The sequence below is a fragment of the Papilio xuthus genome, unplaced genomic scaffold, assembly GCF_000836235.2.
Source record: "Papilio xuthus unplaced genomic scaffold, Pxut_1.1 DF825017.1, whole genome shotgun sequence".
Classification (NCBI taxonomy): domain Eukaryota; kingdom Metazoa; phylum Arthropoda; class Insecta; order Lepidoptera; family Papilionidae; genus Papilio; species Papilio xuthus.
The window spans coordinates 4862467-4877390 of NW_013533632.1; the positions used below are offsets into that span (position 1 = coordinate 4862467).

Genomic DNA, 14924 nt, shown 5'->3' on the forward strand with positions numbered 1-14924 from the left:
TTTTGTGTAAGCAATTCCTACAAAGATTGATGAGGGAAGTATTTATTTGATTTAACAAATGAAAGTTACAAGTTATAACGTTAATTAAGTATTTTTCATAACTTAGTCTGTTATTGAACTACCTTGACATTTACAAGAAACATGTTATGATAGTCGTTACTACTTAAAAGATTAAGAACACAACATGTTTTATGTAAATGTTTCAACAATGCGAACACACTGACATATCATCTGTTACATAGAGTTTATAGATTTGAATGTAATTATAATAAGTATAGTATCTTTGATAAGAAACCAAAAGTTGAAGTGCACACAAATATATATTTAATCGATACTTTCGCATTGACATCTATAGAATCATCAATAAGTAACTTATTATTTTAATAATAAAACATAATGATTTGAAATTGTATTAATTTGTAGAATAGTCGTTAAGAGGATTTTAAAAATATTATAACTTAGAAATTAAAATACGCTCAATCTAGAATCATTTATACCAAAGTCTGCTATAGCTTTTAAGCTTTTTAATAGTCTATCTGAAGCTTGCCGGTTTACTGGGACCTTCGGTGGGTTCCAAAACAATTCGCTTGAAGCAACCTTCAGGTAATTGATTGAGAATAGCCTTGACATTGTCCACTTCACTGCGAAGATGATCGTGTTCATCTTGGTATTGTTTAATCCATCTGTTAAAAAAAAATAGTTAAAACCAAACTTGAACATTTTATGACACTTTATTACAAGATACTCTGGCGTATAATCAATTTCATGTCGGTACCGACTAGTTTAGTAGATTATGGGTGACAGTCAGCGATAGCTTATTAACCCTAGTCTCAATTACTCTGTAGAAGGACATTTAACGGTCTCTTCAAACGTTGAAACCAGTCAGTGCCGATACCAAACAAATTTCACGTAAGTTAAGTCGTTTCTATGTACTATCACTTGATGTATCATGACACAAATAATATAAATTAGAATAATACCTTTGGTGATTATTTTTAGCTTCAGTTAATGTTTTTATTTTGCCGTCCAAATCCACTTTGAGTAATGCTTTCTCAGCTGCATCGAGACTATTCTCTGTAAGAAAATATGTTTTGAAGTGTAATAAATGAATCGTACGTTTGAAAATATTGTACGTATCAATTTATCGATACATCTCTAGTTGCGAATCAATTGATAACCATCATGCAACATACGAGTATATTGGGTTTTTGTGTGTGGCAAGAAGGATTTTAGAGATGAATTTTTCAGGCATATATAGATAATTGTTGCTAAAATGTAACTCTATACTCTTTGCATTTGCAGCTTTATTTCAAGCATTTCTTTTTTTTTCTAAAAATGAGATAACTTACGAAGTCTATTAAGGGCATTGTCATCCAATGTTGGCAGATTTTGCAATTCTTCCATGATAACCTTCAAATCCTCTAGACCTTTAGAAACTTGTTTCTCTGCCTCCCTAGCGTCAGTGTTAGCTTGTCCAACCTAATTACATTTAAAAAGAACTATATAAATCGAATACATAAACTGTATAATAAAAAATTACCATCTCGATGGCCGTTTTGTAATATTTGTTTGTATCCTTACAAATATCTGCAATATTGTTTACCTTCATCTTAGCGTTGCGAGTGAGTTCCAAATTTTCTTTAGCTTGTGTCTCACGGTCCTCTATATCCTTCGCTGTACCCTTTACTCGAGCTAAATAGTTAATGATAAAAAAAAATTAAAAACTATAGTAAAAAAAAGTTGAAAACTACAAAAAGTATAATAGGTTTAGTTTTAGTCACTCGACTGTACTTTTTTAATGTAATCTAAAATGTAAGTGTTTTATTATTTGTAAATATCTATGTCTGTAAACGTTTACGTACTAGATAATTTATCAGCTTCATCTCTAAGCTTGCCAGCTTCAACCCGTGAGGCGGATGCTTTCTTTCTTATCTCGTGCGCAGCCTAAAATATAAAAAAATCAAACATACCTTATGTGCGTAAATAAATTAACATCAAAATAATAATTTTATTGCCACATTACCTCTGAAGCTTTATCAGCGTATTCTTTTTGTGCTTTTTGCGCTAAATCTCTAGCTTCTTTAGCTTTATCACTTGCGTTATTTAGCTCTTCAATGATACTAGAAATGCTCTCGTCCGCTGCTGCAACCTTTGCTTGGACTGATGGAATATCTAAGGCAGCTTGATCAGCCAGTCGCCGGGATTCCGCTACTTGATCGCTGAACTCTGGAAATCCACAATCAGACGTGACGTATCTACTCATAAGTTCACTCTCCAGCCTGCCTAATATATTCAATAACGAAGACGAAGCGCGACGAAATGAGAAAAAGGATAAGTAACGTGTAGGAAATCAAGGTATTGGGGAGACAATTGATTTGTGACAAAGACAAATTATTTGTAAATAAAATATTGTTTTAAATACCTTTAAGCGTTTTGTAAATTTCGTTAGCCTCCTTCAGCGTAGCTTTGGTGAGTTCAACGTCTTTTTTAGCTTGTGCTTGTAGTACATCTAGTTTAGCTAAGAGATCGTTGAGTTCGTCTTGCCTTTCGTGGCCTTGTTCTAACAAATCTCTGCCCTTGACAATCGCCTCGTCTAGATTTTTAAGAGTATCCTCATTACTGTTCATTAACTCTTCTAGCACAGCTGCTTTTTCATCAATCTGGAAATGTTAAACTAAATTAAATCTACTATGAAATTATAAATTATTGTTTGTTTCAGATAAATCTTTATTGAACTGATTTCAAACATTGATTCTTTAATAGTCCTGCTGTTTGTCCAAATGAAGTTAAAACCTATTTCTAAATTTACAACATTCTTATAATCTTCATGAAATTCAAAGTTACTTACTGTTCTGTTCATTTCATTTGAATCATGTCGAAGTTTGCTAAGCTTTATATCTGGCAATAACGTTGTATTCACTTCCGCGTACAATCCCAATGCATCATCGTAAACAGCTTTAGCTCTTGTCAATGCTTGGTCAGCTAGCTCCATCATACTACTTAATTTTCCTGACGCGGCATTTAATTCGTTGGCAAGAATTTGAACTTCATTACTAGAAAAACAATGAACTTGAACATAATACGGCTTATTATTTGTATTCTTTCTTACATTTTTTTACAAAGATTAACGACAGAAATTTCTATCGTTTTAAAATGAATTTGCCCTTTAAGTAGAATATAAAATATTACCTAATATTTGCCTGCTTGTTTATACCATCTTTAGCAATCTTGTTTGCTAACAAAGAGGTATTGTACGCTTTTTCAGCTATTTCTCTAATATTCCTTGCTTCATTTTCGAGTTTCTCAGCGAGAAGACGGGATTCCTTTGCCAAAGCTGACATATCAACGGATTGTTTGCCGAATTGATCAGATCTATTGCGGGCTTTCGCTAAGGCAGCCGCGCCTTCTCCATCAAGATATTCCAAAGCACTCTGTAAACAATTAGAACATAAGTATTTTAACCTCGGGCTATCGTGTTAAAGGAGTACGGTGATATTTTTACATCATATGTCTCACATGAGTCTACTAAAACAAGTTATGATATTGTGTTATTAAGTTGAAGAGATGAATTAGGCTATAAGTAAAAAGAAATACATATAACATCACATACGTTGATTTCCTTCTGAGCAGCTTCTATGGTATCTTCAGCTTTAGATACATTGCCTTTGCTTCTTTCAACAGATTCATTGCCTTCGTAACTCGCGTCCTCTATTTTATATAGCATATCTCTAAAAAATATGTCTTATTAGCAACATTTTAGGCAAACCAACTAATCTCAAATATCATTGCATGCAAGGAATTTAACAAAATGGTCACTTAATTTAATTCGTAATGAATTTAGAATATTTAATTTACGAGTAAATGGTTATCTTATCAGACTGTAATCTAGATATTTTATACAACTTTTAGACAATTTATATAAAGAGACGTGCTTCGTGGAAATTTACTCGACCTGATTAGTTTACATTTTGTGCACACAACATACAAAAGTGAGGTTTCACAAAGATACGAACCTGACATCGGCAAGTCTGTTCGCTAGTTGATCTAGATTGTTGGTCAGACTAGACCCAGGACCGTTACCTAGCTCAGCCTGCGCTTCTTGGACTAATCTCTCTATTTCACCTCTAACCCGTTGGAGTTCTTGATCGAAGTCAGCATTCTCCACTACTGTTGGTGCTTTGGAAATCTTAGCAAGGATCTAAAATAATTGATCGCTAATTTAGTTACTGCATATTCACTCTATTCACACATGCATATTGTATTACATACTTCGTCCAATTCCTTCAATTTGCGACGATGGTCATTGACCGCGTCGAGGACCAGGTTGTAGCATGGCGGACAATCCTCACAACCCTGACCATCAGCTCGTCGTTTCTTGTTCTCCATGCATCTAAATTATATAATACGTTTCAAAATAATTCGAAATATAGAATAAAGTTAAACAAATTAGAGATATTTAGTAACCATTACCATACGATTTGTAGTAACCATTTAAATTATGTATACAGAAACTTATCGTTGCATACTTCTATTTAATAAATACCTCTTATTTTCTTTTAAAAATTAACAGACATGGAATTTGGTTCATGTAGCTGTCAGTTACGATTGCCAAAAACACTTTTACCAAAATATATTGTTATGACCTCATTGTCTTGGAAAACATACTTAAAATAATTTTGTACAGTGATTCATCAGAGAAAACTCAAAGCAAAAGTGTCCTGAATGATTCTGTTTCAATGTTCAGTTATATAAATAATCCTTTAAAAAATTGTCCTCAAGTTAAAAATACCCACCGGTCACATCTACGTCCCTCAACGTTCTCTTGACAGGAGCATTGGCCGCCGATGTCACATTGGTAATTGGTTGAACCCCATTCATCACAGTCGCAATCTTGACATCCCTCCACTGAGAATCCGTAATGATATGCACGGCAGCGGTCGCAATGCTTGCTATTAAACAAATAAAAATAATTATTTATACATTTTTTAATAATTATTTATTTTTTACTTTAAACTAACTAATACTGTATGTATAAAGAAATAAATCTAATTGCGAGTACTTACCCGTCAATACCCGGTTTACAGTAGCATTGCCCAGAAACTGCATTACACGTTGTGTTGTAGGAACCTTCAAGATTGCACTGGCAAGGAATGCAGCCCTCTCCAGAATCAATGTTGTAGTAACCATCCTAATGACAAAAACTTGTACTAAAAATCTATTGATTCGTAAGTGTAATTAAGATTGACATAAATAAGATTTGAGATCTTTATATTTTTGTATTTAAGAGGTTAAATTAAGATGACCTTAAATTTTGAGTATATTATAATTGGTATTTATGAAGGCTTACTCTTTACCTCGCATTTATCACAATTTTTGCCAATAACATGAGCCCTGCAAGAGCAAAAGCCAGTAAGTCCGTCACATTGGGGTGGGCCTTCTGCGCTTTCCAGAGTTCCGGCTTCATGGCACTGGCAAGGTTTGCAATCACCTTTCTTTGTTTGATCAAGAGCATCACCATAGAAACCTGAAAGTTACCAAGAGTCGAAAGATAAATATTTCAAAATTAATTTAACTTTTGATTTGTGTGGTGCAATGTGCAACTTTCTGTTGTATTTTACCCAGATTTACGCCGGTACCGTTAGAGATTACAGATTCAGTAGCATAAAAATAAATATTGAATTAGACAACATAATAAAGAACCTAAAGAAAATGTAGAGAACTGATCGCCAGCCTTCGTTAAACGGAGAGGCACCTCAAGAAGAAGAAGCAGACAGCCTAAGACTGTGAAATAACTTACCACTCAAACATTTGTCACAGTGTTCACCAGCAGTGTTGTAAATACATTTCAAACATTCTCCAGTGGTTCTATTACAGTTGCCGACAGCATTAGAGTCTACATTCCCATTGCATTGGCACTCTTCACATGGCTTCGGGGGACCAAATTGTCCTGTTGGATCACCAAAGAAGCCATCCGCGCAAACTTCGCACTTTGGTCCTATAATAAATTATTATCACATAAGGAAATGTTGTTTATAATTATTAAAATTATTAATAAATGAATTGTTACCTGCATATCCCAATGGACAATCGGTACAAACGATGTTTTGATCCATCAGCTGAATACAACCACTATCTTTGGGGCATGGACAAGGTTTGCAATCGTCCGGAGTTCCTGCTATAGCGTTACCGTAGAAACCCTTTGCACAGAGCTCGCAGTTGCTTCCAGTTGTGTTGTGTTTGCAAATACAAAATCCTGGAAAGCATATTTTTTGTTTATAAATTGTAATCACAAATATAGCCATGTAGACCTCGTTCACAACATTAACTGCAACTTTAAGAGAAGTTGACATTTGCATGCCGGCTGTTATATAAATTAAGAAATAATTGCTAACCTGTGGCTGTATCACAGATATGCGCATGTCCATTACAATCACATGGTATACAGGTAGAATATGGTCCACCATTAGCAGGCTCGTGTTTAAATCCTGGAGCGCATTCTTCACAATAATCTCCCACGTATGCTTTAGGACACGAACACTTCTCTACCCAATTAGCCGGCGCTGAACCTTTCTCTCTTCCGATGTTAGCAGTATCAAGTTTGAAACTCATCATGTAACCTTCGCCGCCTTTGTTATACGTTCCCCTAATTTTTATAGCAGTTAGATTTTGTAGTATAGACATGAATTCGAAATTAGAAAGTGTTGGAGTCCATCCATAGCGAGGATCTTCATGGAGACGGAAAGTGTATTCTTGGATCTGGAACAAAGATTTTTAAATTTAATTTCAATTCAATAGCAAACGATTGATTGTTGTATAGAATATAAGTTCGCATTTATTGTTGCAAAGCGCAATATTAGTTAAGCAATTGTAAAATATCTGCCACACCTGATCAGTAGGTTCCGGATTGTTTTGTCCATAAATGTTCATCGAGACAGAAGCCCGGGACCCTTCGAGGATTATGTCTTGAGATGAAGGATAGCCTCTACTCTCTCCAAGTCGCAGACTGAATTTTAGATCGTGATTGTAAGATGGTCTCTGGTCTCCAAGAAATAGGTTTGAAGTTACGAAGTAAATTATTTCCGATCCTTTCGACTTTACCGCTGAAAGAGAAATGTATTTGTATTATAGGATTTTTTTACTTTTTTATTTAATAAGTTTTATATTAATTCACTGTTTGAACACACCTATATTCTGTGTATTTGCATTAAACTGTAAAGGTGCCGGTTTCCTTTGGTCGTCTTCTGCTCCCCACTTTTCTGCATCTCTTATGAAATGCGCTGTGATTTCATACGCCTGATATTTTGGTGCAGAGCTACATTGAGACGAATGGCCAAAACAAAAGCAAGGAGTGCATCCGAACTCATTCTCTATATCCAGGTTGAAGAAACCAGGTTTACATCTGAAATGTTTACAAGTTTAAATGTATAGAACTACCTTTTTATATTAAGAATTTAACTTCTAACTTCTAGCATGGTACGACTCCAATGATGGAGACTATTTGCATTAGCGTTGGTAAAGGATAGTAGGGAAACTAATTAACTTACTCTCTGCATTGTTTTCCTTCTACATTTTGCTTACAGAGACAAATGCCAGTCTGCGGATCACATTGTGGTGTGTTCCCATAAGAACCGGAATCGTTACAGCCGCACGGCTTACATCCTTGGGTCGTGAAGTCGAAGTGGTTTGCCGCACAAACGTCACACTTGTCACCTGTTACGCCGGGTTTGCATTGACATTTACCCTCGGAGTTACATTGAAGGCTACGTGAACCTGAAATGGTAATACATTAGCAAATAACTGATGAGTAAAAAATCTCTTCCCCTGTTCATGTAACATGCATTTTAGCAATACTTACCAGTAGGGTTGCAGTTACACGGCATGCAGATGTCTTCAGCACCTTGGAAGTAATTCTCTTTGCACCTCTCGCAGTTGGCGCCGTCTCTGTTCTCAGCGCAGTCCATACAGTGGCCTCCATGACCCGTACGCTCATACAACTCCTTGTCGAAGTAACACTTGTTCGAAAATCCATTACAGTTGCACGCTGCGGACAAAATTTGACAAAGGTTTAAATCAGTGTCAACTTATTTAAACGATTCTTGAAGTGTACTTTCGATTCGAATAACAAAAATCGCTTACGGTTTTAAATTATGCTTAATTCTAAGTAAATGCCTTTCGCTATTTTGGCGCGCCCTACTAAAATAAGCAGTAACTTTTCAATAATACATTTACTAATATGCATAGACAACGCAAACCAATAATAGACTTTAAAAAATAACGCCCTGGTTTCAAACTTTGTCATTTATCACTACTTTCACAACGTAAGTAACCAAAAAAAAACAGACTATTACAAATAAATTCCAGGATATAATTAATAATAGCAGCACAGCAGTTCAGTATCGAGTCATTCAAAGTTTTAAGTAATATGAACATCGCATTGCTAAGACTTACCAGATAAAGCATTGCATAATAATAATTGTAAAAAGTATTTATATTTAAAAACTAAGTAATGACAATTTAAACTAAGTAATAAAACACTATAAATTCAGTCAAAATAAGTGAAAACATTATACGCTTCATTGTTAAGATAACTTTACTTCTTCATATATCATTAATCCATATAGACTAACAGTTTAAAAAATACAATGTAAGTCAAGTCACAAACGCGTTCCTTAACCACTGTTCAAATTATAATGTCACTTTGGTTAGATGTTCTGAAGACATAAGACAAGGTTTGTAATCCAAAAAATCAACAATATAAAACATACTTCAGTTTTAAGAGAACTTTTTTCTTTTACTATTGAGTACTGTTTATAACATTTGATACTTTGATGTTTTAAAAGACTGACATTATTTAGACTTTGGTACAACACAGTCCGCTATAAAACCATTCTTTATAAAAAGGGCAGTTGGATCGTGAACTTTCTTTATCAGAACTGATAATGTTCTTTTTTATAATCATAACGTTTACAATATTCTTGTAAAGGCGTTCTTCTTACTTGGACACGTTTATAACATAAATTATTTGCTTAAATAACAGCAATTTGTACGATTTTCGTGTGTAACATTATAATAATATTCGCATAGTATTATAATAAATATCTTATTGCTTAGTAACAACTCTATCGCCTCAAACAAAATATACTTCAGCTCGCTTATCTGCACATTGAAAATTTCGCTTTACCCATAATAATGTTCAATGCAATGCATTATTAAAATACGCCAGCTGGAACAGCAATAAACAATTGCAAACACGTATTGTTCATTTCTTTACTATTTTTATTCATTCGTTTTACTAGATTAATATTGAAATACAATGTCACAAAATAAATCAATGATCTTGTACATTATGTGTATCAGCTGCTCTCTTTCTTACAAATTTTATATTACAAATAGCAGTAATGTAGTGCAATTGTTCGTAACTAACTTATTTTAAATTAAGGTGCAACGCTCAGCAACTTATTTGAATATTGTCCAAACTTTAAATACCCATTTATTATTTTGTCTCCCAAAACTTAAGACAGAAAGGCAAATCTGCGGTCGTACGATTTTTTTTAAAATAATAGCGCTCAGAACATAATGACTAATAGTATTTTTAATGTTTATAACAACTTACCCTTGCATTCATGAACATTATTAGGGGAGCCTCTACCCCAAGGAGCATCGTTGTAGAAGTCCAGACATTTCTCGCATTCACGACCAGCTGTGTTGTGTTCACATCTACAAATAATACAATAATAAAAATGGTTAATACAGAGTAATAAAAGTGGATCCAGCCTATAAAAATCCTAATACAATAAAGTTCATGGTTCATTTTCATTGCCTGAATTTATTTGCTCCATTCACCTTGTCAGTCACATCCACAAATTGGTTTAATTTGCGCAACCATCAGGCGACATAAATAATCATGATTCAGCACACACCACAAAACGATATTGAGAGTAACAAAATTACTTAACAATAAAATAGATTGTGCTAGCTTTAACGTCCTATCCACTATGTCTTCGTATAGTCTTAACAGCTTGATAGATTTATTCGATTCTTATTCTCCACTGTCTCATAACACACTCAATCTTTTTTACTTCCCTTTTTTTTAATTACCTGCAAGATCTGGCTCTTGAGCCATCCGGCATTTCGATGGAGTCGCAGATGGAAGCATGGCCGTTACATTTACAACGCGCACCAACCGACACATCAGCAATGGCGTACCAGTACGACTGTAACACTTGCGTATCACCGAAGATCTCGTCTCCGAATGTATTTAAACGATCCAAGGATATACGAAGATCAGTAGCTGTTACCCATTCCTGAAAATATTTAGAATAACTCGTACATAAATGTGTCCAATATTCAATCAAAATAAAATAGAACTATCCTACTTCTTACTAATATTACAAAAGTGATGGATGGATGGATGTTTTGATGTCAAACAAAACATAATAAAGTCATGACATTATTACTGAAATTCGGCCAATTTAAAATCAAATTACCTGTAACTCCGGACTGCTCTCAAAGGTATAACCGGATGGTCGACCTTCCAAAGTTGAGAACACAACGTTACCACCGGACAGCGGGGAGATGTCAGAATATTCGCTTGTGCAAAGAGCCCTAGTCTCAGCCCCCAAGTCTGCAGCACGCTGTTCTAAGACGCCGTATGTATCACGACATGATGCACTGTGGACATACCATTATGTAGTTAATCGTTTAATACTATATGTATATAATAACTTTCGCAACCATAGTAGAGCTGCCTTTGCTGACTCTACCTAAAGAAAATAATGCGTCCTTCTATACTTTATAGGTGAAAGGAACACCTTATCTCAATTTACATTTATATTTTAACATGATTTATTTGTCTCAGATAGAAGGGATTTGTATTTGTGGAAGATTTGTACTTTATATCTTATACAATCTTACCTTTTTATAAATAAAAACTTTCGATAAGTAAGATCGAGTAAAAAAAAAGTTTTTGCGTTTTATTTACCTGTAATACTGGTAGGGTTCCCAATCTGAATCCTCGCTTCTCTTCTTGTAAATAGCAAAACTTTGCGGCCTCGGAGAGTAAAACACGATTCTTATGTATGTTATATCATAAGCTTTTCCTATTAAAACAACAAAGTATTGTTAATTTACTAACAGTACTATAGAAATTAGTGTAATACCGTACTTTATTTATAATTATTGAATTTTATACAATTGATACTAACCTAAATGTAAAGTGAGATTCACTTGATTGGGATACTGAATCCCTTCCTTCATAGTTTCCGATTGCCACCATGTTTGATTGTCCTGTTCGTAATGTAGATCAGTGAGGAAGTAGCTTGAAAACTGACCAGGCTGACAGAAATCGCAAGACCTGGACAAAAGGTATAAAACAGTTAAAATAACATAAAATCCATAGATTTTATCTGTTGCCAAGGTGGTGTCATGGACAGAAACATATCGATCAGATGTGGTATATTAAAGAGAGGGAATCAAATGATAAAAGGAGTCGATTCCAGTATCCAAATAGCAAAAGCAATATGTATGGATCTAGGAGACTCAACTGAGGCGTGTCACGTTCATATGAAAATCCGTAATCTCTGGCTACCGCTCTTTTTATGTGTTGTATGAAAATATGAATTCCACTAACCTTGTACCAGAGGAACTACCAGCAGATGTCTGTATGCAGTACATTTTGGAGCCATTGTCACCGCATGTATTGGTGGCTTCCATTTGCACCATGAAAGCCGCGTTTTCGAACTCCGGTATACATCTCTATGAACAAAGAAATAGTAATTTTTGAATGATCTATTGCCTGCCGTATGTAAAAGGAAGGATATGAGACGTAAAGAAATTATAAACCTAGCATATAATATGTTAAATTTTTCATAAATGGCCTAAAAAAAATCACTCAATTTCTAATTAAACTAATGAATATATAAGGTGGATTTTAAAAGTTTTTAAATATATTTGTCTATATATTGAAATAGTTTTTACAGCGCCCCTCTATGTTACGCCTGCAAACATCAATAAATTAACTTGACAATACGGAAACCGCTGCAGATGGCAGTTTTGCCGCCAAAATAGTACAGCGTTATATATAGAGTATGCGTCCCAGGACGTTGGCACCGGCACTGCTTGCCTTAGTCACAAAGATATATTCTCAATTACCTCTCTTATATTTATAAATTATATTGCTTATTGAAACTTGTTACCATAAGTTCGACATTCAATAATTATTTTAAAAGTAAATTAGTCATTCATAATTTTCAAAAATATACGACCCAAGATCAAATAATCAAAACATTCAACGCCAAATGTGAAACTTACTACCAATTAACAGCAAAACAAAGCATAGTTTGAAATTACGCTGTGGAACTACGAGATCTTTTGTATCGCTGGAATTGTAAGTTGGCAATATTTTACATGATAATAAAACACACTTGTTTCTCTTTCATTACGGCCTATGTATGTTAACGTATGTATCGAAAAGATTAATCTTAGATTAGAATTATAAATGAAATATTCAAGTTAATTCTAGCAGTTTTTCGGGATACTCTGCTGCGAATCCGAGGCCGTTTTTTGTTTAAAAAACTTTGTCAAGAGATAGACATCTGTTGAGCATACAATTAGGTATTTAGTTTTACGCAGATATTAAAAGGCCATACAAAGAACAAATCTAGATCATAAGTTACAATTACACTTGAAAAATTAAATTTAAAAGGAAATGAAGTCACTGAACTGTACAGTTGACCCACTAACATTTATCGTGTATCATATTTTTATAGTTACTTTTGCATTCGTATATAACTTGTTGATTCGTATATTAACAACAGTTGATAAATACAAAACAGAAGTTTTTTTTAAGATACATCAGAAGTAGAACAATTAAGTGTTTTAGAAGAACAGGCATTTTGGGCAAAGACAAGTGATCATCTACGCCATTTCATTAAGAGAGGTTCCATTCAATAATATGATGATACTTTGCTGCCGGCGATTAGTTTCATGATACAAATTGTGTACTTATGTAAAGTTCTCATACTGCGGCTTTGAAGTGGTAAATGTAAGTCATCCAGTAAAATAAAATTTTGTAATTTCTATAAAAAGATTAAGCAACTTTTTAATTTATAACTCAATGACTAAACTAAAAAATAAAATCCGATGAAAGTGGGTAATCTTATTAATAGTATAAATGCAAAAGCTTAAATGGATGGATGGATGTTTATTATGACGTATCTCCAGGACGTTGGGCATAGGTGTAGAACATAGCCTGGAAGAACACATAGGCTATTAAGTTTTATTTAATCCACGCGGACGGATCGTGTGCGACCGTTAGTGAATAATATTTGATGGAATATGTAACATGAAATATTACAAGCTGAGTTTGTAGTAAGCTGTATATATCTGGGTACAACGGATGCGTAGTGATAAGCCCGTTCCGTTGGCCCCCGATAACAAAACATTGGGCTCTCAAAGTAAACGAACTCATTAAATGTATCAATGGACTTACAACATTTATTGTACCACGATAACCTTACGATAATCTATGAAAAATCAAACGGCTAGTAACGATTTATAATTAGAAACTTTGGTTAAAGAAAATTGTAACGGTTCGTTATACAATGTATTATATATAGATATACATCAATTTAATACCAAATGGTAGTAATACCTAGGTTCTAGAGTATGGATATGACCTATAAAAACAACAAATAACTCTATTCATAGTATCATTAAGTTAAAGATTAGTTTCACGAACTTAGACACAACTAAGATTTATAATAATATGTACTTCTATTTACTACTATGAAACCATACAAAACCATAAACATAACCAAAACTTACTCTCAATGTATGATTTAAAACATAACTCTTAGTATAGAATAAGTGAAGCATAACAAAGTTGAATGTAAGTTATGCGAGACTTTATTAAAAAAAAATCATGTAACTTCCACAGAAAACTATTTAACAAATAAATTCTAATGAAAGGATATAACTTACAATATTTAGTTTACTTAAGTTTAAGATACAAACTTTGAACGTCTAGAATTAAACAAATACTCAACTTGTCAAATTGAACACAAACAAAAGCTTTTAAAAGCTCTACTTAAAATTTTAGGACTTACTTGAGGTTGTCCGTCGCTGTTATAACAGGTCGCCAAGTCCTGTGAACCTATCCTAGGCGTGTGGTAGTAATCCTGTGCCGACGCAACAGCCATAAACGTTAGAAAGTGTGTGTAAATGAGAAGCTGCGCCATTTTGTGAGAGCGCGTTGAGCCTGCGTCGACACGCCTGCTGGTCGACCGAGCACTGACGCTTTGCGCGTTTCACAACACTGCGACAAAGATCAATGAACAGTTATAACGCCAAACGAATTCGCCTTTATTCATTTTGTGTATGCCAGTACTCTGTCTCTCAGAGAACATTTTGGATAAAGCGAATGTTTCGGAAGTTTAGTTGAATTTAACATTTGATTATTATTAAAAAATGTATATCTTAGTAAAAAATATTAAATATAACATAAAAAAGGGAATTCTGAAGTAAAATAAAAAAATATAAAGGCTAAATTCACACTGATATTTTTAACCGCTTAACAAAGAAGGTGGAGGTTAGTGTTCTTCGCGTGAATGTAAGTTTGTTCTTATATGTTTGAACACTACAGTTTATTTTGTTTAAATATTGATTTGTAAAAAAAATATTTGTTTTAATACACAGACAACAGATGGAGCTAATTTTATCTACAAGAATTTTAGTCGGATTTTAAAATAAAAATTAAATATATAATTATTTTTCATTTTTACTTTTATTTTGGACTCCTTAAAAATAAATAAGTAAATTAAAAAAAAGTGTGATGTAGACCACGCGTAGTACAAATCTGTACTTAGCTGTTGTGATTGAGGATGAGAACTTTTTTTCTATGTTCAAGATTAAAGTAAAAAATAAGA

The 14924-nt window shown here is 33.8% G+C and overlaps 1 protein-coding gene across 1 annotated transcript in view; it reads right to left on the reverse strand.

Moving 5' to 3' along the window:
• Positions 1–398: 398 nt before the first annotated feature.
• LanB2 (laminin subunit gamma-1) overlaps positions 399–14924 on the reverse strand; it is a 29344-nt gene continuing 14818 nt past the window's right edge. Inside the window, exons 2-30 of the mRNA XM_013323720.1 lie at positions 14106–14314; positions 11630–11754; positions 11205–11353; positions 10982–11099; positions 10488–10671; positions 10099–10304; positions 9614–9717; positions 7856–8041; positions 7545–7770; positions 7185–7399; positions 6886–7100; positions 6393–6756; positions 6068–6253; positions 5798–5995; positions 5355–5524; positions 5064–5188; positions 4794–4949; positions 4270–4390; positions 4014–4198; positions 3611–3728; positions 3190–3431; positions 2849–3053; positions 2423–2660; positions 2024–2226; positions 1863–1944; positions 1604–1692; positions 1350–1479; positions 981–1074; positions 399–683 (exon numbers count right to left, since the gene is read on the reverse strand). Of these exons, the coding sequence (XP_013179174.1) occupies positions 533–683; positions 981–1074; positions 1350–1479; positions 1604–1692; positions 1863–1944; positions 2024–2226; positions 2423–2660; positions 2849–3053; positions 3190–3431; positions 3611–3728; positions 4014–4198; positions 4270–4390; positions 4794–4949; positions 5064–5188; positions 5355–5524; positions 5798–5995; positions 6068–6253; positions 6393–6756; positions 6886–7100; positions 7185–7399; positions 7545–7770; positions 7856–8041; positions 9614–9717; positions 10099–10304; positions 10488–10671; positions 10982–11099; positions 11205–11353; positions 11630–11754; positions 14106–14237 (4917 nt within the window). The 5' untranslated portion in view covers positions 14238–14314 and the 3' untranslated portion in view covers positions 399–532. The remainder of the gene's footprint in view (positions 684–980; positions 1075–1349; positions 1480–1603; positions 1693–1862; positions 1945–2023; positions 2227–2422; positions 2661–2848; positions 3054–3189; positions 3432–3610; positions 3729–4013; positions 4199–4269; positions 4391–4793; positions 4950–5063; positions 5189–5354; positions 5525–5797; positions 5996–6067; positions 6254–6392; positions 6757–6885; positions 7101–7184; positions 7400–7544; positions 7771–7855; positions 8042–9613; positions 9718–10098; positions 10305–10487; positions 10672–10981; positions 11100–11204; positions 11354–11629; positions 11755–14105; positions 14315–14924) is intronic.